General features: G+C 44.2%; 1 protein-coding gene across 1 annotated transcript; it reads left to right on the top strand.

Annotated features, from left to right (window-relative positions):
* Nucleotides 1–12,719: 12,719 nt before the first annotated feature.
* On the top strand, nt 12,720–14,633 carry LOC146991413 (perforin-1-like). The gene is made up of 2 exons (XM_085770460.1): nt 12,720–13,265; nt 13,434–14,633. The coding sequence occupies exons 1-2, from the start codon at nt 12,730–12,732 to the stop codon at nt 14,626–14,628; spliced, it is 1,731 nt and encodes a 576-aa protein (XP_085626586.1). The 5' UTR covers nt 12,720–12,729; the 3' UTR covers nt 14,629–14,633.
* The last annotated feature ends 10,569 nt before the right edge of the window (nt 14,634–25,202 follow it).

Here is a 25,202-nt window from a genome sequence, read left to right as displayed (position 1 = left end):
CTGGGTGCTGGGTGCCGGTTGAAGCACACACATTGACCAGAGTAGAAACAAAGTGGAGCTACAGCCATTCCGCAACCAGTGGAATCTGCCCGTTACTCTTCCTCTTTCTTTTTTAGTCTCCTCAGACAAAACCTTTAATTTCTTTGGTTTTCTTGCTGCTTCTGCCATGATAGCAGTAATCCCACATAAGCATCTGCAGCGACTTCCGTATTTTTAACGAATGGGTAAAGGGGGAAGTGACTTGTGCCGTAAAGCAGTCATCACATTTGTAGTTTGGGGTTCCTACCATCCACCTTAAAGCTGTTTAGTGCCAGTGAAGGCGATACAGACCAGACCCCTCAGGCCATGACAGAGGCGTCATTCAACCTGTTGTCGATGTACCATCACAAAAGTTCTTAAAATATTATATGAAGGATGAAAAGTTACTTAGTGTTGGTTTAAGCTGGGGGCCAGGAGAAGATGGGCCATCACTGCCCTGTTGAAACGCCCAATGATAGTTGGACGCCACCTGACGACATCTTCTCCTGGCTGAAAGCTGCAGTCATATCTTAAGTGACTGAAGGAGATAGCAGTTGGATGTACTTAATAGTTAATAGTTCAGTCAATCTGAAAACTGTGGATGGAGTTTAGTCCCACCCACCTATTGTCAGGGTTAAGGGAAGCAGGAGGACCCAAATGCAGACTTGGGACCAGGGTGAACAAAACAAGTCTTTAATATCACCAAAACGTGAACTCAGGGAAGACTGGTACATACATGGAACCGGGATGAACACAGGATCTTTACACTCGGATAGACAATGACGCGACCAGAGACAATGGGAAACACAGGGATTATATACACGAGGGAACGAGACACAGGTGGTGCAATCAAACACAGGTGAGGCACATGAGGTAATCAAACGGGCGGGAAACACACAGGAAGGCAGGACATGGACTTCAAAATAAAACAGGAACCAGAACATAGCCGACTGAAAGACAGAACAAAACACATAGGAAAACCGCCCATGGACGCCACCCTCTGATGACCCAGGGGGAGGCGGACCGCCCACTGACGACCAGGGACGGAGATGGGCTGGGCTGCCAGCTGGCTACTGGCGACAGGAGCCGGACAGACCTCCGGTTGGACACAGGAATCAGGAGCCGGACACTCGGCCAGCTGGACACAGGAATCAGGAGCCGGGCACTTGGCCGGCTGGACACAGGAATCAGGAGCTGGACAGGCCTCCTGCTGGACACTGGAATCAGGAGCTGGACACTCAGCTGACTGGACACAGGAATCAGGGGCCGGACGGGCCTCCTACTGGACACTGGAAACAGAAGCCGGACACACCGCCGGCTGGACACTGGAGAGAGGAGCCGGACACACCGCCGGCTGGACACTGGAGACAGAAGCCGGACACACCGCCGGCTGGACACTGGAGACAGGAGCCGGACACACCGCCGGCTGGACACTGGAGAGAGGAGCCGGACACACCGCCGGCTGGACACTGGAGACAGAAGCCGGACACACCACCGGCTGGACACTGGAGACAGGAGCCGGACACACTGCCAGCTGGACACTGGAGACAGGAGCTGGGCTCACGACCGGCTGGACACTGGAAATAGGAGTGGATGAGCCCCTTGGCTGGAGGCTGGGAACCTGGGACTGCTTGCCACCAGGTGGGAGACAGGAAACCCCGAGCTCTGGCACACCAGAGCTGGGGGTTGCTGAGGATCAGTGCCCTCGCAGCCTATGTCTCCTCCTCGGTGCCCTGACCTGAGAGCTGGGTGCTGCATCCTCTGACACCGGAACAGGGGTGGCACCAGCCGGGACCCCTGACGCCAGAACCGAAGTGGCGTCAGCTGGGACCGCCGACGCCGGAACAGGAGGGGCGTCTGCCGGAACCCCTGACGCCGGAACAGGGGTGGCACCAGCCGGGACCCCTGACGCCAGAACCGAAGTGGCGTAAGCTGGGACCGCCGACGCCGGAACAGGAGGGGCGTCTGCCGGGACCCCTGACGCCGGAACAGGGGTGGCACCAGCCAGGACCCCTGACGCCAGAACCGAAGTGGCGTCAGCTGGGACCGCCGACGCCGGAACAGGAGGGGCGTCTGCCAGGACCCCTGACGCCGGAACAGGAGTGGCGTCTGCCGGGACCCCTGACGCTGGAACAGGAGTGGCGTCCAAGGGTGACTGCAGTTCAGAAATGGCGCAGGAGAACTCTGCAGCTGGAGACTGCGCCAAGGGATGCTGCAGTGCTGGAATTGGCTGAACTGCCAACGAGGCACGTGGAGCAGATGTTGGCCGGACCACCGATGAGGCATGGGGAGCAGGAGTCGGCCAGACCGCCGACGAGGCATGGGCAGCAGGAGTCGGCCGGACCGACGACTGCCACACTGCAGGTAGGGGACATGGAGGCTGTGGCCCAGCCACAGGGGAACTTGAAGGCTGCGACCCAACCGGAACAGGAGGTGGTTGCGGCCCAACCGGAACAGGAGATGGCTGCAGCAGGGCAGGGACAGGAGATGGCAGCAGCAGAGCAGGGACTGGAGATGGTTGCAGCTCAGCAACCGAGAGGGAATGGGTGTGTGGCTAACTGGTTTACCGCTAGCAGGCCAGGAGCCTCTGCCTGGCCTGGATGAGGCTAGTGCTGCCCTGTTAGCCCGTTGAATTGACAGGGGTCCTCCCCATGCCAGACGGGACCCCCAGAACGGGTTGGTCTCTGCTGTGTTGGTGTTGGCTGTGGACGAGGCTGGGGCTGCTGGCGGTGGCGAGAGGAGCCTCCTCTGCTGGGCCTTGGGGAGCTGGCAGATGACTCTGCCAGGAGGGAAAAATACTCAAAAAGAGTGATCATCTGGGGAGGGGAATGGTCCGCTGGGTTCTTTTTTGGCCACGTCATTCTGTCAGGATTAAGGGAAGCAGGAGGACCCAAATGCAGACTTGGGACCAGGGTGGACAAAACAAGTCTTTAATCTCACCAAAACGTGAACTCAGGGAAGAGTGGTACATACATGGAACCGGGATGAACACAGGATCTTTACACTCGGATAGACAATGACGGGACCAGAGACCATGGGAAACACAGGGATTATATACACAAGGGAACGAGACACAGGTGGTGCAATCAAACACAGGTGAGACACATGAGGTAATCAAACGGGCGGGAAACACACAGGAAGACAGGACATGGACTTCAAAATAAAACAAGAACCAGAACATAACTGAATGAAAGACAGACCAAGACACACAGGAAAACAGGATGCAGCACTACAAAACAATACAGGAAATAACTAGACAAGACACCAGGACGCAGACCATGACACCTATTCGCTTTGGTAACCAAGAAAACCAGGACATACAGTTAAAACAGAGTCTACTGAAGGCGACTGAACTGTCAACAAAGTGTTCACTAGTTAAGATAAACTAAGTGTGAGTTAGTTGACGTGAGCTGTGGTTATGGCTGTTAGCTGCCGGTAGACCATTGTACTGCAGATATTACTGTATACTTAACGGCCATTTGACCTCATACAACCCCCTTTCAAAAAAAGCTGAACTATCCCTTTAAGGTAAAACAACCAACAAAGAACAAACCCCAAATGCAGGTCACGGGGTGCAGGTTTAGAGAGATTATTAACAAAAAAATAAACAATATAATGAATGTGAGGAAGGGCTGGGCAGGACAGGGCCAAACTGGATAGAGCATCAACTACAATATTTTCCTGGCCTTTCTTAACTCATTGAGTGCCAACCACGTAATTTCTCGTTTTTCGTTCCCATGCGTTGAGTGCCAAAAACGAGTTTTTACGTTTTTTGCTTTTTTTTTTAAATTATGAAAGTAGACACTTAAACACACCTTGTGTGTAAATTTGGGGACTCTGCGACGAGCAGAACTGAAATAGATGATGATTAAAAACTCATGACAGCTCATGATCTGGAAGTTTTTATCACAACTCGGCTTTTGCAAACGGAGTGCTGCATGTGGATGCAGCAGCTGCTCTGCTCTCACCCGCGAGGCTCCAGCAGCTCGGAGCCGAAACAGGAAGCTCTCAGTCCCACCTGGTCTTCATCTGGAGCAACACCGTGTCCTCCGCGGTAAAATGTGATGGTCCCTCGGCAAAAGCAGGCCAGCACCACCGACCCGTACCACAGAAGTGTCACAGGGCAGTGGGACTGGTTTTATTGATTGTTTTGTTGTGTATATTTTAGTAGAGATTTTATGCATGTTTTTATTCTCTTGTGTGTTTTAGTTACATTAACTGTGTTTTCCCACTGCCTGTGAACCCACCATCTTGATTAAATGCACTGCACCTGCGAGGCTCTCCTGTTCTCCTACAGACCAATCATCGGCGGAGGAGGAGGGCCCGGACCGGAAACAAAAGACCGCAGAGCACCAGAACACAGAAGGAGCTTGGCTGGAGAAGTTGCCACGGGGAGACCGGACATTCGAGTCGGACGAGGAAAGAGACGAAAGGAAATCCAGGCGTTACGATGTGTAACACTCGCAGCGGCAGGGCTTTAACGCTCTGCCTCGTGTGTGAGTACCCTTTTGGGGATATTAGTAACGTTCTGGTGTGGAGGTCGCTAAGAGAGCTTTGCTCATTTTGAATGTGTATACTGGCAGTGATCTCGTGTGTTACAGGTGGCCCTCCAAAGAAGGACGAGGCGTTGCACACGAGTCTCCCCTCCAATCCCATTCGCCTCCAATCCCACTCGCCATCCCGGTCTGGCTGAATCCTTTTAAACAGAGACTGCTCGTTTTATGGATTTTACCCCTGTTGGCTTTTTAACCCTTTTAACTGGACTGCAGCTGTTTTAGAGGGTTTTTATCAACTGGGTCTTATTGTCATTTTAAACTGTAGCCTAAATAAACCTTGTACATGCATTGGCATCTGCGCCCTCTGTTTTTTTATCTTCACTGACAGTGTGCTCCCACCCGATCTTAAGAATCTGCAAATAATCCATAAACATTTATTATTCAATCTTTATTCACTATCCACCCCCTTACAGTTTTGGCGTTGTCGGCAGGATCGGGTTTTAGAGCACCTGTAGTGATTGAACAGAGAGGCCACCATGATGATGCCAGTGTATCCTGGTGCCCCTTGGTTGCCAAAGTTTAAGGGACCAGGTGGTGATGTAAAATACAGTGACTGGAAAGAGCAAATACAAGGATACCAATTGGAAAGAGACTTTGAAAAGAGAGATCATGGAAGATGTGAGACTGCAGATGTCTGGCCTCACGCAGGAGCTGCTGAGGGAAATAAAACCACTTCTCCAACCAACCAGCAGGATGACACAACCCCCAGTGAGATACAGAGACTCGTGATGTTGCAGGGACTGGCAACATTAAAGTGTGGGAGAATGTCACAGGGCAGTGGGACTGGTTTTATTGATTGTTTTGTTGTGTATATTTTAGTAGAGATTTTATGCATGTTTTTATTCTCTTGTGTGTTTTAGTTACATTAACTGTGTTTTCCCACTGCCTGTGAACCCACCATCTTGATTAAATGCACTGCACCTGCGAGGCTCTCCTGTTCTCCTACAGACCAATCATCGGCGGAGGAGGAGGGCCCGGACCGGAAACAAAAGACCGCAGAGCACCAGAACACAGAAGGAGCTTGGCTGGAGAAGTTGCCACGGGGAGACCGGACATTCGAGTCGGACGAGGAAAGAGACGAAAGGAAATCCAGGCGTTACGATGTGTAACACTCGCAGCGGCAGGGCTTTAACGCTCTGCCTCGTGTGTGAGTACCCTTTTGGGGATATTAGTAACGTTCTGGTGTGGAGGTCGCTAAGAGAGCTTTGCTCATTTTGAATGTGTATACTGGCAGTGATCTCGTGTGTTACAGGTGGCCCTCCAAAGAAGGACGAGGCGTTGCACACGAGTCTCCCCTCCAATCCCATTCGCCTCCAATCCCACTCGCCATCCCGGTCTGGCTGAATCCTTTTAAACAGAGACTGCTCGTTTTATGGATTTTACCCCTGTTGGCTTTTTAACCCTTTTAACTGGACTGCAGCTGTTTTAGAGGGTTTTTATCAACTGGGTCTTATTGTCATTTTAAACTGTAGCCTAAATAAACCTTGTACATGCATTGGCATCTGCGCCCTCTGTTTTTTTATCTTCACTGACAGTGTGCTCCCACCCGATCTTAAGAATCTGCAAATAATCCATAAACATTTATTATTCAATCTTTATTCACTATCCACTCCTTACAGAAGGACCGCGACCACCGGTGGGGGCTTTTGGCCGAGAGACCATCACATTCCGCGGCGAGAGGCTGTGACACGGCACAGTGCGTCTGTGTTATTGTTGTTTAGTGCCCCCCCCCGCCCCCAACGGTGGTTTTGTGAATAGAACAACAATTGTTGTATATATTTATCTTACACGAGCCCTTTGATCCAGAAATGCGAGTGTCAGAAGAGCGACAGGCACAAACAGAGCACCTTTCATAAAAGACGCTGTATCTCCTATTCTAGAAAAAAAGCAGGGATTTTGGTGAAACCCAGCCATGTTTAGCTTGAGTTTTCTCAGGAACGGAGGCACGTAGAAACAAACGGTTTGTGGCCATTTGAAGCAGAAAGTTTCACCTTTCAAATGAGCCACAGTATGTGCTGGTGGCAATAATATAGAATACACTGTAGCTCTACAAAAATCGTCAAAAATGGTCTAAATTGCCAGTACACTTGACTAAAACTTTGGAGAGGAGCGCGACACTCAATGGGTTAAGATACATTTTGGAACATTTTGGCCGAACACATTAGCCTCTTGTTGCTGTTGTACATACGATAAAAGGATGACCACATTGTGTCTTCACTAGACATGTTTTGTTTTCCCTTGGGGCTTGAGTGTAGTACCACTGCAAAAGTCCTACAGTATGTATATACAGTGTAATGCTACTTTACATTAAAATACTTTATGTTAGAGTAACATTGATAAATTATGTGAGAATATCATGCCAAACACCCCCACCCTGTTCTCATGCTTGTCAAGTTGTGAGGGCTGTGAAAATAACAAAGGAAGTCAGGACTCCACCTCCTCATATACATAACATTAAAGCAGAAGTAAGTGGTCCGGTCGTTTTCGCTAATGCTGCGTTCCAGGCAGGCTTTTGAAATCGTAAATTACAGCTTCAAGTCACAACTTACGACTTTGTAGCGTTTCAGGCAACCCACTCGTGTTTTTCTGACCTGTTTTACCGGTGAAAGTCACTATAACGGCCACTCGTAACTTCTGACCGGTGAACTCGTACCAGATCGAACTGGTACCACTTCACGGTCGGAAAAATACGAGTTTCCTTGAACGCACCATAACAGTCCTCGTCCCTACGTCGCCACATTCACGGCGTTCCTTGGCTGCACACACAGCCCTGCATGCCGTTCTCTCTCCTCATTGGATAAAAACTGTAGGATACGATAAATGTTTTCTCTTCGGCTCAGAGCAGAGCAGAGTGACTGACAGACCTGTGTTTCGGTCCAAACACTCTATGTAAGTGATTGCTGTCGGAAGATATAACTATTTAAGACTTATATTAACAAAAATATATCACTTACTTCTGCTTTAATATAGCTCAGATATTGTAAGTTACTGAACAGAGTGGGCTGTCAACAGCCAAGGTACGGTAAGACCTCAGTATCCCCATCTGACACTAATAATTTGACAAGAATAATATTTCACATTAAATTCTTCCTTTACCATAGTGCAGTCCAATTTATATTGAAATTCTTCATTCTAAGTGTGCATTACTAAGCTGTTGTTCTTTTTTCTAAATTCATGTAATTTTATCTTCCATACAGCTACAGATGGCTCTACTGTGGCAACTCATGCTCCTGTGCTGGGCATGGAGTCCTCTGTGTCTGCCATCAACACACCAAAAAACATCCATATACCTCCATAGTGCTCGTATGTAATGTCCGTCTTGTATTGAAGCCCCGAAATGTGAAATTGTCCCAAAAAAAATTAAATAAGTCTATATTTCAAGCTTGGGTAACACTTTACAATAAGGGTCCCTTAATTAACGTTAGTTAGTACATTATTAAGCATTAATTAACTGTTTACAGATATATTAACAATCATTTTCATGTATTACTTAGGATTAGTTAACACATAAATTAATGTAGCCTATTAGTAAGCAGCTAATTAATGTTTACTACTCAAAGTTAGTTAATAACCCCCTAATAAATTATTAAATAATTAGTTATCATTATATATGCATTACTCAGCATTAATTAACACATAGTTTATATATTAATGCTTAATAATGTACTAACTAACGTTAATAAAGGGACCCTTATTGTAAAGTGTTACTCAAGCTTGTTTGTAGAGGAAGCTCCCAGTGTTGCTCTGCCGGAATCTCACACGATTTGCGGAGCCGTGAACCGGGTGTCAATGCAAATCGCGCGAGATTTGCACAGACACAGGCAAAGCAGTGAACTGAGACACTGGGAGCTTCCGCTACAAACAAGCTTGAAATATAGACTTATTTAATTTTTTTCGGAACAATTTCTCATGTTGGGGCTTCAATACAAGAGGGACATTACAGACGAGCTCTTCTGCCCTCGGCTAAACTGAGTGCTTTAGTGTATGCAGCGAGCTAAACATAAATGGCTTCAGTAACCACTCGTGAGTCACTTGTAGCATTCTTCTGAGCTTTACTTGTGTACCATTTGTCACTTGTAAAACTGTGACAACAGAAACAGAATAAAGAGCATTCAGTTCCAGTGTAAAAATATACATTTCACATTCAAAACTATTGCTATGTGCAAAATAACCAATTCACGTTCTTAACATTAGCAACAGATCCTGTATTGAATAGCAACCAAAAGGCTAACTCATAACACGTAGCTTTTACTGATTAGAATAGCATATCGGCTGTAATAACACAAAATAAAAGCACCAATACACGTCCATAATCATAACTTACAGATTATGACCTTCTCAAGCGCAACAGGTGAGGAGAACAGCAGACTTCACACAGGAACGACATGTTCGGACCCAAATGCAGACTCTCAAGGAGCAGGTTGGTGACAAAAAAGGTCTTTATTTACCATGAAAAACAGACTCAGGGATGACAGGAGGAACACACCAGGTACTGGGAACAACACATGGAACGACGATAATGACAAATGAACCGACAAGAGACAAAGGGTTATATACAGTATTATTATATACAGGAAACAAGAACCAGGTGGTGCAATCAGACACAGGTGAGACACATGGGGTAATCAAACAGGAGGGAGAACACAGGAAAACAAGACAGGAACTTCAAAGTAAAACAGGAAGTAACTTAACCACAAAGAACATGACACCAAGACAAGACCATGACATTCTCCTCCAACACAGAGGAGATCCTCAGGAAATGCCAGATGCGAGTACACCTCCTAAGGAAGCCCAATTGCATGCTGGTTCCATTCAATCAGCCTTTAGAACAGAAACCACCTGCCACAATCCTTTACTGTGTGCTCTAACAATATTGGACATCCTGTTTGAGGCTCCACTGCCTCATTTGCAAGACTCAGAGGAGGGCAACCTTCGTCTGCAGGGCTGTCAGCCTCCTCAACTCTGAACTCATGAACTGTACACACATGCACACATATGCTCACATAAACACACGCACACGCACACACACACACACACACACACACACACACACACACACACACACACACACACACACACACACACACACACACACACACACACATCCCTCATCCCTCACCCCTCTCCACTTCAACTGACTTATATGTCTAGAGACTCCCATTCACAACGTATTTATTAATTAAAAATAAATAAATCCTTTTTTTCCCTTTGTTTTCTTTTTGTTTGGTTGTTTGCTGCTCTACTTGCTTCTTAATTGTCCCTCGGGGACAAATAAGGTTCTTGATTGTTTGATTGATTGATTGATTGTGAGTAAGGGCTGGGCAGGACTGGGGTGGACAGGACATGTGTGGCAAGGTGAAGAGGGCCCGGGTGGCATCTCTCCCCCTCTTTTCACAAGCACGTCCTCGTGCTTCCGCGCAGGCTGCCACACATTAGGAATCCATGGACCCACCACTAGTGCTACATGGATCCTGCAAACAACGCCAGAATGCGGCAAGGTGAAGAGGGCCCGGGCGGGGATTGAACCCACACCTCCCGGGTCAGAGTCATGCGCGCTTGCCACTCACCCAAAGGGACATCCCCTTGGCCAAGTAGCCAGGGCACATGATCAATTGGAGGCATAGTGACAGGACCACCACTGTCACACATGGAACTTGAGGCAGAACCATAGACTGTATAAAGAATGGACGTAGCACCCGTGACGTCACCCATTGGTTTGGGGGGTCTGTTTTGTGCCGCTACTACGGGGGTTTGAACAGCGCCATGTTGAATTTGACTTGCCATATTTGAGCGGTGCGGCCGTTAGCCGGCCTAGGGCCCGCCCACTGGCCTCGAAGCAGCGGTCTCCGGACCTGTCACTCAACGTTTCCGCGCCCTAATTGGCCAGAATTTTAAACCTAATAACAGTAAAACGGTAGAGTTTTTAAAAAATTCACCCCCCTCAGAGTGTGTGCGGGGGTAGAAACTATCGGTTGAGACCAAAAAACGTAATGGTACCAGGCTTTGATCATGTTTATTGAGGATGTAAAGTCGGCTATTTTAACTCATTGAGTGCCAACCACGTAATTTCTCGTTTTTCGTTCCCATGCGTTGAGTGCCAAAAACGAAATTTTTCGTTTTTTGCTTTTTTTTTAAATTATGAAAATAGACACTTTAATACACATTATATGTAAATTTGGGGACTCTACGACGAGGAGAACTGAAATAGATGACGATCAAAGTCACATGACAGCTCATGATCTGGAAGTTTTTATCATAACTCAGCTTCTGCAAACGGAGTTCTGCATGCAGATGCAGCGCAGCTGCGCCGCAGCTGCTCCGCTCTCACCCGCGAGGCTGCAGCAGCTGGGAGCTGAACCAGGAAGCTCTCAGCCGACAGTCCCGCCCGGTCTTCATCTGGAGCAACACCGTGTCCTCCCCAAAGTCCCCCCGCGGTAAAATCTGATGGTCTCTGGGTCAAAGCAGACCGGCACCACCGACCCGTACCACAGAAGGACCACGACCACCGGCGGGACCGGTGTTCGCGAGCCGCTGTGGCCGGCAGAGCCTCACGTTCCGCGGCGAGAGGCTGTGACACGGCACGGTGCGTCTGTGTTATTGTTGTTTAGTGGCGCCCCCCCCGCCCCCGATGGTGGTTTTGTGAATAGAACAACAATTGTTGTGTATATTTATCTTATACGAGCCCTTTGATCCAGAAATGCGAGTGTGAGAAGAGCGACAGGCACAAACAGCGCACCTTTCATAAAAGACGCTCTATCTCCTTTTCTAGAAAAAAAGGAGGGATTTTGGTGAAACCCAGCCATGTTTAGCTTGACTTTTCTCAGGAACGGAGGCACGTAGAAACAAACGGTTTGTGGCCATTTGAAGGATAAAGTTAAACCTTTCAAATGAGCCACAGTATGTGTTGGTGGCAATAATATAGAATACACTATGGCTCTAAAATAAAAAGTCAAATATGGTCTAATTTGCCGGTACACTTGACTAAAACTTTGGAAAGGAGCGCGGCACTCAATGAGTTAACATGGGGGTCTATGGAGAATGCTCCCTTCTGGTACCAGCCCCCAGAGGAAGCCGGGGGGACTGCAGTTTTTTGAACGCGGAAGTGAGCTTCACTTCTCAGACCGACAACTGCCCCCTTGGGCAGAACCAGGAGGACAGAGTCAAAATGAGGAAGCAAGCTGAATGAGGCAAACAGGATAAAAGGCAGTTATGACTGGGCTGCAGGCAGAGGGGGAAAAACAACAGGTAGAAAATAAAAAGCAAGACATTTGAGAGACACACAAAAGACTGAGCCAAGTAGTTACCACAAGTGGATTTACGATGAACTGGATAGAGGATCAACTACAATATTTTCGTGGCCTTTCTTAAGATGAATGTTAAAGTTGCAATTTTGGAACATATTGGCCCAACACATAAGCCTCTGGTTGCTATTGTACATACAATGCAAGAATGACCACATTGTGTCTTCACTAGACATGTTTTGCTTTCCCTTGGAGCTTGGGTGTAGTACCACAGTAAACTATGTGTAATTCATGTATGACAATTGTGTATTTGGCTATAATTTTGCTATTTGTCTCATTGTTTGATTGTGTGAAATTAATATAATACATTAAAAAGGCCTATGTATGTACAGTGTAATGCTACTTTACATTAAAATACTTTATGTTAGGGGAATCCCGCATCGGGCAGCCCTTTCCTGCATGTCATTCTCACTCTCTGCCTCCCCATTTCCTATCTCTCTCTCGACTGCGCTATCGATTAAAGGTAATAACCCCCCCCCCCCCAAAAAACAAAACAAAACAAAATTTTATGTTAAAGTGGCATTGATAAATCATATGAGAATGTCATGCCTAACACCCCCACCCCTTTCTCATGTTCTCAAGTTCAGGTTGTGAAAATAACAAAGGAAGTCAAGACTCCACCTCCTCATATACATAACATTAATATAGCTCAGATATTGTAAGTTACTGAACAGAGTGGGCTGTCAACATTCAAAGTACGGTAAGACCTTAGTGTCCTCATCTGACACTAATAATTTGACCAGAATAATATTTCACAAATTTAAAATTCTTCCTTTACCTTGGTGCAGTCTGCAGCCGTTTTTTTCCCCCCTTTTTTCCCAATTCATGTAATTTTATCTTCCATACAGCTACAGATGGCTCTGCTGTGGCAACTCATGCTCCTGTGTTGGGCATGGAGTCCTCTGTGTCTGCCATCAAGAGTGAGCTTCATTGGGACACCTCAAGAGTGTGAAAAGGCACACTTTGTCCCTGGTTACAATCTGGGTGGAGAAGGCTTTGACATCGTTACCATGGAGCGGAAAGGTGCCTATGTCATCGACACTGAAACATGGAAGCTCAAAAATGGCACTTGCAAGCTGTACAGGAACAACTACATGAATGGAGAAAAACAGAAGGTACCAGTTTCTGTGGCGGACTGGAGAACCCTCCCCAAGTGCAGTTTAAAGGTCTCCACAACTGAATATGATTCTGTCGAAACTCTTGTCAACGACTCCACATCATCTGTGTCCAATGATTGGAAGATCGGCCTTGAAGTCCCTGTAGACCCCAGTGTGACCGTTGGTGTTGGTTTAGGAGGTTCCCACTCCAGAGATGCAACCTTTGGAATGCAAAAGTCAAAAAAAGACCGTTACAGCTTCTTTCGCCAGTCAGTCTACTGTAAATTCTATAAGTGAGTATGTGAACAAATCTTTATTTTCTTGACATTAACAGTGAACCTTGCTTGCTTGATTTTTTTTTGACTCTGGTGCTTTGTTTCACAGTACAGTGACAATAATTATGCTGAAACTATACTTAAAAAAACCCATAAACCATAAGATGTAAATTCTCCTCTTCACAGCTACAGAGTGACAACAAATCCTCCACTGAGTCATGATTTTCAAACAGCTGTCAACTCCCTTCCCTCCTATACACAAAAAGATGAGTCATCGTATCGCGATCTAATCGATACCTATGGTACACATTACATCCTAAAAGTGTCTCTGGGAGGAGAAATAAAAGCAATCACTGCTGTCAAGACTTGTGAGGCTACCATGAACGGAATGTCCTCAACAGAGGTGAAAGATTGTTTGTCAGTCGAGGCCTCAGCGAGTTTTGCCAAAACAGCCAGTGTAGAGGCCATGACCAAGCACTGTCAGGAAAAAAAGAAGAAATTAAACCACAACCAAAGTTTCAGCAGCACGTATAATGAGCGTAACACAGAGGTCATTGGTGGAAACATTGAAGGAGCTGATATCCTCTTTCAAGGCCAATCAAATCCTTCTGTGTATAACAACTGGCTAAACTCACTGAAAACCATCCCTGATGTAGTCCGATACAACTTGAAGCCCCTGCACACCATACTGCCAAACGGTCATCCTGCGCAGGCCGGACTCAAGAGAGAGGTGGAGAAGTACATCAAGAAAAATGCTGTGTTGAAGAAATGTTCAGAAACCTGTAAGATTGGGCACAAATCTGGCACAAGGGATCCTTGTGCTTGTGTCTGTAACAGTAATCAGAATATGAAGTCAAACTGCTGTCCTGCTGCCAAAGGTCTGGCAACTCTAGAGGTATTTAAGCTTTATGCACAGGATCTCTATGGTGATAAGTGGGGTAAGACAGATGGTTCAGTGGAGGTCAAATATGGTGATCAGTCAAAGCGCACTATGATCATAAGTAACAACGACAATCCTAGATGGCCAGAGAGATTTGAATTTGGAAGTATCAGCATCAACATGAAAAACAAACTTACGTTCAGTATTTATGATGAGGATACTTACTGGAATAGTGATCTGCTTGGTAGGTGCTCATTTGATCTGCGTAGTGGGACAGTGACAGACAGCTGCATGTTAAATCATGGTACCTTCTTCTTCTCCTACAAAGTGCAGTGTGCACCAAGTCTTGGTGGTCAACAGTGTCAGGACTACATATCTTCCCCAATGAGTCCCTCTCTGTCCAAGGTCTTCTACACAAGAAACGGGGTCCTTGCTGGAGAGTCAGGGGACAAACAGCCAAACTTGCTCAGTCAGTCAGGTGGAGGTCAGCTGTTGAGATAAGATGGAGAAAGACAACATCTGTTGCCTATTTTTGTCACCTATTTTGCTTTTAAATTGTTACTCATTTCTGTGAAAAAATATTCACATCTCTGAAAATCAAAGTTTTTATTCTTCTGTTTTCTGACATGTTTACCATTGAATCTATAAGAAAAGCATCAACAAAGACAATGCTGGTGTTGGTTTGGTTTTATTATCTCACAATAATGTATTCTTTTCTATTTTCCTTAGTTTCATATAGGCTTTAGATGATAACAGGATAACTGTATGATTGTACGGTGAATATCTTGGTTATAGGCAATGGCATCTTTTACACTTTTATTTTCTTATATTCCATCTCTTTGACTTGTGTGAAAATAGAATTTGACATAACCTTTACCGTAATCTGTTCATGGCTTTTCCTCATCCTCAGTTGCAAAATCTGCCAATAAAGCATCAACAAAGACAAAACAAGTGTCTGTGTGATTTTATGAACTACAAGAATGTTAGGAAATTGTTTTGTACTTAATATCTAATACTGAGGTATACGTATATTAATAATTAACTTTCACAGAGTGTCTTAGATGAGATAACTACAATGAAGACAATGGCTCTCCAATAAATCATGAGTTATTAAAGCCAGGAACGGAGGCCCTAAAACTGATACGATGCTGTTACAATGTCCAAGCTCCTACTAACAATACAATATCATTGTATCTAAAGGAAATTCAAATGAAGAACAGGGGAGTCCTGAAATGGCGTAGATAGGAACTGAAACCCCAAATGAAGGAAGAGAAACACATTTGCATAAAAGACAGAGGTCAATGAGTGAGGATTATAAACTGTCCTTGTGGGCCTTGTTCTTCATGCTGGTATCAAGAATTCTAGCGTCCTAATGTTAAAGGTAGAGCCTGGAAGTTTGTGCTCCAAAATAAATGCCAGACTTATACAAATGAAAGCCGTCTTAATCATCACCTATGTGTGGCGTGGTTAAAAAGGAAAATCTAAGACTAAATAATCATTTAGAATAGGGGAGAAATAAAAGTGCCGACAACGCCACCTAGGTTGGAGAGCCAAGGACTCTTAAGAAACACAGGTTCGTAAAATCAGGTTTGAGCAGAGTTAAGAACCAATAAAGTCAATTGGGAATTTACAGTGTATTTATTATAAAACAGGATGGTCCAGTATGCAGTCTTTTCTGGGAAGTTTTTCAGTCCTAGTCCTCCCTCTGATCAGGCCGCAGTGGCTTCCACTGCCTGGTGCTCGATCTGCCTGTATGGTATAGAAAAGAGAGCCACCAATGGGCTCTTTGCACAGCTCCACTACTTCCTGGACTTAATGCTGCTCCTTTGTTTCCTGTCTTACATTATTGGACAACCTGATTAATCCAGGTGTGTCTGAGTAGTCACAATGGTCAGACACACCTGGATTAATCAGGTTGTCCAATAATGTAAGACAGGAATTGAAGGAGCAGCACTAAGTTCAGGAAGTAGTGGAGCTGTGCAAAGAGCCCATTTCCGGCCAACACAGCAGCTCTCGTACAGTACACTCGCCTCCTCCCGCCTGGCCCCACAGCTGGCCTTCCCTAGTCTGCCGCTTGATATCCAAAGGAGGCACTCACACTTTTCCTATAATGTCCTGTTATTCACCCAGGCTGGAATCTAGGCCGGACAGACGTGGGCTGCTGTTCTTCAGGTGTACGTGGTCTCTGCAGTGGTGGTGGTCTTCTCGCCTTTTGTTCACCTGCATGAGGAGCGGCGTTTTCTACCAGCTGTAGCTCATAATGTTGATTAGTCTGCCGAGTATGTGTGTAGTTCAGGGTCAGTAGTAAATGAAAACACTTGCATGCAGTTCAACATAATCAAAACCTGTAAGAACATAAAATAACACAACCGCTGCAAGAATAAAACAAAGCAACACAACATGCAATATAGTAAAGCAACACATGTGATATTTTATAACTTAAACACAGTAAGATGAAGAAAACATGCAACCAAAAACTGAACCCGTCCCATATGGGCTTCTAATCCTGTGTGACGGTGACCCCTCCCCCCCGTATCTATTTTGGTCTTTTTCTTTGTTTTGTTGTGAGACTTTCTGGGTGGAAAGTCAGTGTTTTCTGTTCTATGTTCCCCAGGTCCTATGTTCCCCCCCAGCTACTTGTAGGATATTAGAAATGATCATTTATAAGTGTTTTTCTTGTCAGTAATATTTCCATTTAGTCCAGACCATGGAACCAAAAGCAGTGAAGAATCTATAATGAATTGCAGTAGATATGTTGAGTTGCAACACATTGTCTGTCATGCAACAGGTTTATAAAGCCATTAACAGCCACAATAGCTTATCAAATGCTCTGATCAAAAATAGACAGTGAACAGTGACAAGTGTGTGAAGGGCTCCATGTCGACATTAACACTGTATAAAGAGTATCTGCATTAATGTCAACTAGATTTGAATATTTGTTATCTATCAATTCTAGTAATGCCAAGACAGCAATAAAATAAAATAAAAATTCTGAAAAATTCTATTTAACATGAATTTACAAATGTTAACAAGTCAGTTGACGAATAAACAAACTAGATACCCGGCACTACAAAGGTAGAGCTGCAGCAAGGTAGAGAGAAAGAAAGACACAGACAACTGAACTTACATGCAGTGTTGGGGAAGCTACTTTGCAAGCGTACTGTAGCTTGTGAAACTACATGTAGTTCAGCCCGGCAATAGTTTAAACAAACTACATTTCTACCCCTGGAGAAATGAAGTTTGTAAAACTACAGCTAAAAAAGGAGCTTTAACGTGTTGTATTTTGATTGACGTACAGTATATATGGCACTCAATGAGTTAACTTGAAGGACATGGACGGTGACTGTCAATTGAAGCACCATCAGATGTGAGATGAAATGATGAAAGATAACTTCTTTTCCTAGGACATTATGACTTCATATTTGTTACTTTGGTAATCATTTCTCTAAGTTAATTTATCAGGTTACATCACCTGTTTGTTTGACACATGTTTCAAAAGTGCCTTTTATTCATTGTGATGAGATTGTAGCATTTTGCATGTGTCTGCACACTGACAGTGTGTCAACACAACATCCAACCTGTTTACAGTCATTATTTCAACTTAATTGGTTCATTTCAGTTCTACATGTATCAGAGGATATATCATTAATCATTAATGTGCACTGTCCCATCCAAATAAACAAATAAAGTAAAGTATTGGATTTCATCCTGACTACAACATAAAAGCCAAGTGCTTGCATTGGTTTTTAATTAGAGGTGAACAATTCAAGTAACTGCAGCTAAAACAAAATAACTTATCGCTTATCACTGACCAACCTGCCCTATGGGACATAGTGTACTCAGTAAGTGCTTCTTCTAGTGTTATGCTACAGAGCAATCCCAAAACCTGCTTATAAAGGAGGAGAAACAAATAAGTTCTAAAAGCACAGCACATGTATGGTGAAACTAAACAGTACATTTACTGTAGATGGCATGTGAATTGAGCTATAGTAAACCACTGGTGTAATTCTGCCTATCCAGCCAGTTCAAAGGACACGTGAAGACAAAAGTTTCTGTGTTCCACCTGTCACGGCAGAAAAAGAGATTCAAGAGCTGAAATCCACATGTCAATAGTGCCATCTTCTGGACAAAGTGGAACCCCACAGATAAAGACACTGATATTCTACAGTAGCCTATCATTTTAGTGAGCTACATTTTGCTCCAGCTGCTTGCTGATACTATCAATATAGTATGTGATACATGTGATAAAAAACACATCAATCAATCTGCTTTGGGCTGTCCTCAAAAAGCAGGTAGCCTATACAGTATGTATGAAGGGGGTGTCAAAGATTGAGGTCACCGAAGTTCAAAACCTTCCGGGATAAGAAATGAAATAGATATCGTAAGAGCATAAAAATGCTCTAAAAAATGAAAGGGACAAGCCATCATACTTAACTGATGGTGTTTGTGTGTGCTTTTTTTTTATATATAGCCCACTGACATCGTATGTTGTTGTTGTTCAATCTGATTTGAGTACTGTTTTTAAGTGGTCCATATTCATAAAAAAACATCCAAATAAAACAACAGTCATCATTTAAAATCACATTATTTCAAAATAAAAGCAAATCCTGCATGGTCTAAAGGTTTAACTTAAAGGGACAACGAGGAGTTTCTCCAGCGGCAGAATGAAAAATTCCGTGGCAATAAAAAAGTCTCATATTAATGTGGATGAATCTACGTTACCCACACTTGTTAATGGGCCCATTTTTGATAAATATATTGTTTTGTCTCTATCGTTATTTTGTTATTATTAGTGGTGGCGGAAATGCTGGGCGAGCCAACCAGCGTTTCCTTACTTTCGGTTTCGCGGATGCTGCCCGGCAATTCATGAGAATAACCGTTTATGGTCGGAACTACGACGGTATGTGATCGTCTTCGAACCTCTGACTTTAATTCTTGATTAATGAAAACATGAGTCTGTCTTGCACCGGTCAAAGAATTTCACGGTGCACGCGGAGGCTCATAAATGTAGTGTGAAAACACTTCGCTTTTCCAAAACTCCTCGTTGTCCCTTTAAAAAAAAAGGGTTTATGGAGAAATAAAACACAACATTTCAGTTAAATGTTTAGATTGACAATATAAATTGAACAATAATGTAACTTTTAGAATTTTTTTGTCATCAACTTTTTCTATTTATTTCATTTGATTTGGTTTAAAAATTACCAAACAGTCCATACAAATCATTATTGAACATACAAACAACAAAACCCCAAACAACCAACAATCATACTGTACAAAACAAGACAAGGACACAAAATAAGAGGACAAAAGAAAACCCCCCCTAAAAAAGCGCTTATCCATAATAATGTATGTTGTGAAACCAAAAATGTTTTATTATGTTCTCTTCCCTTTTCCAGTACTGCTATATTCACCTGTTGAGCACCATGTATTTTTGCAATTGAAAAGTTTTTTTTTGTGAAGAACTTTTTTTTATTGAAGCCTGGCAAGTACAACAACATCCGTACAACTTTAAAATCTCCAAGTTTAAGATGTCCACAACAGATGTGAGCCATTGTGGATAGCTACCAATTTTTTTGCTGCAGTGATGCCAGCTAGGCGAATGCGGCGGTTGGGAACTGAGACAATGACAATCAGAACCATTGTTTAGCAAAATCAACATCGGTGTGAAAGAGAGAGTTTTGCTGATAATGGAGGACAACAGTGATAGAACTGATTGCCAGAAGGTGTTGATTTCAGTCCAGTCCCACATTATGTGAAAATATGTGCCCCTGGGTGCAATATGTAATTGGATGAGTGTTTGGGAGAAAACTTGGCCAACTTTTGTGGAGTGAGAGGGTTTCTCAAAAAGTAATTGTAATGAATCATCTGGTGGTCTGGATTCCAGAGTCGAATGTTGGACCATACTCTAGACCAGCTAATGTATGTGCCATACAATTTGGATAAAGGCTTTCGGGGAGAACCTGAAGTGTATACATGTAGTCTGTAGCTGTGTCCCAATTCAGGGGCTGCATCCTTCGGAGGGTGGATTTGAAGGCCGATTACGTCACAGCGCTGCGCGAAGGCTGTCCCAATTCGTCTAAATTCGAAGGGTCCTCCAAATGCAGCCTCCAAATGCAGCCTCCTTTCCCCTGCATTCGGAGGATGCACCGCTACTATCCTTCGCGGCCTCCCGTATCCCAAGATGCTTTGCTGCACCGTTGTTGTTATTAGCAACCTAGCCGTTAGCTATCGAACGGAGCAGCTCTGTGCTGTAGCCATGGTAACCCGGCTCTGCGGCCGGCTCGGAGGTGTGGCTGCCCGCTGCTGAGCTCTGCTCTGCTCTGCTCTGGCTGCACAGGTGAGGAGCGGAGGCAAAGCATCTGTGACAACTTTTAATAAGAAAGCTATGAAAACACATTACTTGTGCTCTCTTTATTCTCTATTCAATAGCCTACCCCCCTGGCTGCTGTTCAGTGGTTTGTTTATTAGTATATTAATGATAACTGCCCTTGTATTGATTCTACTTCTTTAAAAAAAAAAAAAAAAAAAAGTGAGGGGCGGAGGAGCGGTAGAGCTGTTGCAAGCGCCACTTTTAAATGTTTAACGTCCGGCCGTTGTTTACGTTACGCCGTTGTTTACGTTCGGATCAGGAAATGCTCTGAAGGCTAGACCGTCCCATTTACCGACCGTTGATGCGGCCCCCGGAGGAGCCTCCGAAGCCGTTGCCTCCGGAGACCGCGTAGGCTGGGTCCTCCGAAGGCTGCAGCCCCTGAATTGGGACACAGCTTGTATATCCACAAGTTTCCGAACGTCATCTATGGTCAAAACTGGCTTCCGGTTTGCCGGTTTGGTGGAATTTTACGTTTCCATGGTTTTCAGGCGTTGTCATAGTTGCGGTAAACGCATGGATCTATTGATAGCTTTCATGTGACGTCACGGCCCGTGTGGAACGCCCCCCTGGCGGTCAAAACAATCCACTTCCCCGCTGTCTGCGGCTTAGGACAAGGCAGAAAAACACACACTGCTCCCTGCTGCTTCAAAAATACCGGTGTTATGGCCCAACTGGTGTCTGATTTAACTGGTTACCGTACCGAACAACAGCTGTGCTGCACTTCCGTCTGCAGATTTGTCACAAATTCACAAATCAAGCCGCAGTTCACATGTTAACCTACTGCAGCGAATATGCTTCTGTGAGTGAACCTGTTCAGGCAATCAGCGCCACACTACTCTGACTCTGCACAACACTGCACAGTATGACAAAGCCTGTCATGTTAAAGTTACGAACTAATGGAAAACACTCTGAAAATACAATAACAACATCGTCCTCGCCGCGCCGCGGTCGGTCCCGACCCCCGTTACCTGGTTTGTGGGTGAGAGGAGCAGGGAGCCTGGGCTCAGTGGGCTGGAGCTCAGACTGTGGAGCTCAGACTGTGGAGCTCAGCGGAGCTGCGGTACCAGGACGGTGTTCCCACACAGGAAAGTTACAGGTACATTTCTACCACTTCAACGAGTTCAGAAACATTATTTTAAGATCAAAAAACTACAAAATGGGGCTTTTAATCAGACACCAGTTGAGCCATAACACCGGAGGTATTGGTTGCAAGTGGTGGAGGATGATGGATTCTCCACCAGGTAAATGTAAACATCGCCCAACTCGAGCTTCGGCAGGGAACTGGTCATTTTAAACAGCTGGTATACAGCAGCTGGTGTTGAATATGGGTCACAAGTGCCCAAAACTTCAAAGCTGTTTTTATATCTTTCTTTCTCGGCTGCTGGCAGATGATTTAAGTCATTACTCGGTTGTTTGTCCATAGAAAGTCCATTGCGGGGCCACTTTGGAATGTTGCTTTTGACCGCCAGGTCCCTGGGAAGTGACGTCACTGAAAGCTATCAATTAACGCTGGCTTTTAACACAGATGTCAATTTGTGTGATATCCACTGTTAAAAGCTGCTGTGATGATCCATGCGTTTTACAGATTTTCATTGGGGGAAAAAAAAAAAAAAATCCATGCATTTACCGCGGCTACTGAAACCATGGAAACGTAAACATAACATTCCAAAACCGGCAAAACAGGCTACGTTTTTGACGTTCGGAAAAAGGTGGATAGAGGGAGTGTACATATTTGTGTCCCAGGGAACCCCATTGGCATTCAGAGCATATCTCAGCTGTAAGTAAAAAAAGAAAGTAGTGCCTGGAAGATTGAACATTTGTTTCAGTTCCTGAAATGCTCGTAGTCTATTCATGTACAGTATGATGTCTGACAAAATATGGATGCCCTTTCCTGACCAGCTGGGGAAGGAAATAAGATTACCGCATATTATAATGGAGTGATTGTTGAATAATAGGACATTAGGGTGGAATTTAGGAGAGGGTATCATTTCGTCAACAGATCATCAAACTGAAAGCAAGTTGGAAATAATGGGTCCAAATTTGGCCGAAAGGTTTTTTTGAGAGATATTTGAATGAACTAGAAATTGTATTTCCTGAAGGAAATACATGTGAATGCTGAAAGCAGCTGAACGTCATTGCTGAACAAATAGTGCAAGTAGTGATCAACATGCAAAGGTATGACCAAGGGAGGAATCAAACCCACGAGCTCATGGTCAGTAGACCTTTACTCTGCCACTAGGCCACAGAGAGCACACAGTTGCCTTAGAGCAGTGGTATAAACAAGAAACATGTTAAGACAAACCAAGATAGAAAGAGGTAAAGAGAAAAGGTGGGGGGCATATATGCATTATCAAGGTTGCTCATGCAAGATCTGAAAATAAGCCAGACCAAGTGGTAGTAGTTACAGTTAGAAGAGGTTGATACACTAACAAGACTGCTCAGGTGACTGGACTATGGCAATACTTGAGGTAATGGGAGGTTGAGACTTTCATGAATGTGAGATTATTCAATGATAGCTGAAAGTTTAGCAGAATAGTATAAATATAAGCACGAAGTAGAAATAGGGGACTTCTGTGCAAGGTGTGACTGTTTTTGGTGAGTTTAAACAAAGTATAATGCCATTTACAGCAAGTTACAAACTGGAGCTCCATCTGCTCGGCTCTGAAAAAAATGAACTAGGGTGAACGGGAGCAGAGAGCTCCCTAGCTGCATTTAAAAAATATTTAAAATTATTCTCTAAGTCTCTGTGCATATTTGATGACATTTTGAGACAGAAGACAAGTGTGGCTACAAACTTTTTCCAAAATCATGAGTGTAGAGTTTCATTTGTACCTTTGGTGGCAGTTTAAGAAGAAATGTTACTGTCGCTTTTTTGGCTCTCCTGCACTCTAGCGATGATGTCACTCATTCTGGCCGACGCAATACACACTCATTGAAAAGTGTGAAATTGGTCAGAAATGCACATGTGCTTTTAAAGGATTTATCTCAAAAACGGTATAAAATATGAAAAAGTTGTACACAGGTTGAATACATGAGAAGTTTGTCTACAGATCAAAATTTGAATGAAGTCTGTAGGTGAAAGTATGTGGAAGCAAATGAGGTTCAAGAAAAAGTATATATATGTATGCAAACAAAATATACAAAACAAATAACTAACTCGAAATGCAGTGAAAAGAAGTATACCTTTACTCTCTCCCACCCCTTCTCCAAAAATTAATATGTGATAGAATTAATCTGATGTACAGTATGTGTTCTTCAAAAGTGCTGCAATACCCTACACCACCGACCAACATTTGCTTCATTTATATAATTCATAATGATTAAAGAATTAAATATTCTTATAGTTTTAAGCTAGGACATTGCTTTACTTCCACTTCCAATCCATTCCATAGTCTTAGCCCACTCATACTGTAGATATGCAAAACGTCTTGCCGGTCATGCAAATGCAACATGAAGATCAAGGCATTGTATTGCGGTGGGTAGGAAAGAGGGTGAAGGTAACGGTGGAGATGCAAGTGACCACAATGAAAGGCACAAACAAACACAGTTATCTTCCTCCCACCCTTGATTCCCATGAAAAGCTGTTGCTTTTTTCTGTGGTGCCATGCAGTGTGGGTCGACATGCAGTACTTCACCACCTCCTGCCTACTTCTTCTCAACCACTTTAACCTCACTGCTGAAGTTTATAAAATATGGTCACAGGTTGTTCTCTGAATAGTTGTTAACACAACAACACTCAGTTGATCTGTTTGTTGGTGTGGATCTGCTCCAGCCTCAGGGGACAAGAAGCTGATATTGTGAAGAGCATCTTGTCTCCCCTTTCGTTTCATAACACTTAGAAAGACTTTGAGTTGCTTGAATGAAAATGTGTGTTTGGTTATCTGTGTGGGTGCCAGCAGCAAGCTGTAAATCTTTTATTGACTGGATGTACAGTATGTGTTCATGCACACACATGTAATCTTGTATGCATACAGGCCTACTGTACATGCATGTGCCTACACCCTCATAAGGTTTGATGTATATACAGTAGATCAGTGTGTGTGTGTGTGTGTGTGTGTGTGTGTTGGTGTGTATGTTTGTGTGCTTGCATGTTTTCACAGAACAGATTCAAGTGTGTGTGTATTTACACAAGCACAAAGAGTCCTCTGAGGATCCCAGCCAATCACTTTGCCTCTGTGTATCACCACACCTGCTCTCTGTGTTATAAATAGACAGTGGATACATCAATTCCCTCGTGTCACACAGCTCAAGTTCAAAAACTTCTGTTTTGACAGAAGGAGAAGACACACTCAACAAAGATGGTAAACAGTGGTAGCCTGACAGAACAGACTCAAGCCTGTGATGCACTTATATTCATTTAATGATTGGTCACTTCAATTAGCTTCTCATTTTGAAACATAGTGAAGTAAAATGTCTCTGGAAATGTTGAAAAGTTTGTGACAAGCAGTCCCATTGTGAATGTGAACATGTGTGACTTTAAAATGTGTGTGTTGCAGTAATGAAACAAAGACAGCTATTTGATTTTACAGTAAAAAAAAAAAAACTGTATATCAGCTACTATTAATTCAGAATATTTACAGATCAGGACATTCCTTCTCCTGACAAACTTGTTTTATAATTCTTAAAATCATAGGTCAGCTTGTTTCATTCAATTCACTTGCAGACACAGGAAGTCCTGTGCATAACTCTGGTGATGATTTTAATT

This window comes from Trachurus japonicus, chromosome 1, assembly GCF_045865225.1.
Source record: "Trachurus japonicus isolate A0001 chromosome 1, Traja_1.0".
NCBI classification, from domain to species: domain Eukaryota; kingdom Metazoa; phylum Chordata; class Actinopteri; order Carangiformes; family Carangidae; genus Trachurus; species Trachurus japonicus.
The sequence above is the reverse complement of the archived record's forward strand: the minus strand, read 5'-3'. Positions and strand labels throughout refer to the sequence as shown.

What these genes read in the sequence shown, in the direction of transcription:
- LOC146991413 (XM_085770460.1), top strand. Translation starts at nt 12,730, where the DNA reads ATGGCTCTGCTGTGGCAACTCATGCTCCTGTGTTGGGCATGGAGTCCT. An exon ending in GTCTACTGTAAATTCTATAA is followed by an intron (nt 13,266 to 13,433) that starts GTGAGTATGTGA and finishes TCCTCTTCACAG; the next exon opens with CTACAGAGTGACAACAAATC.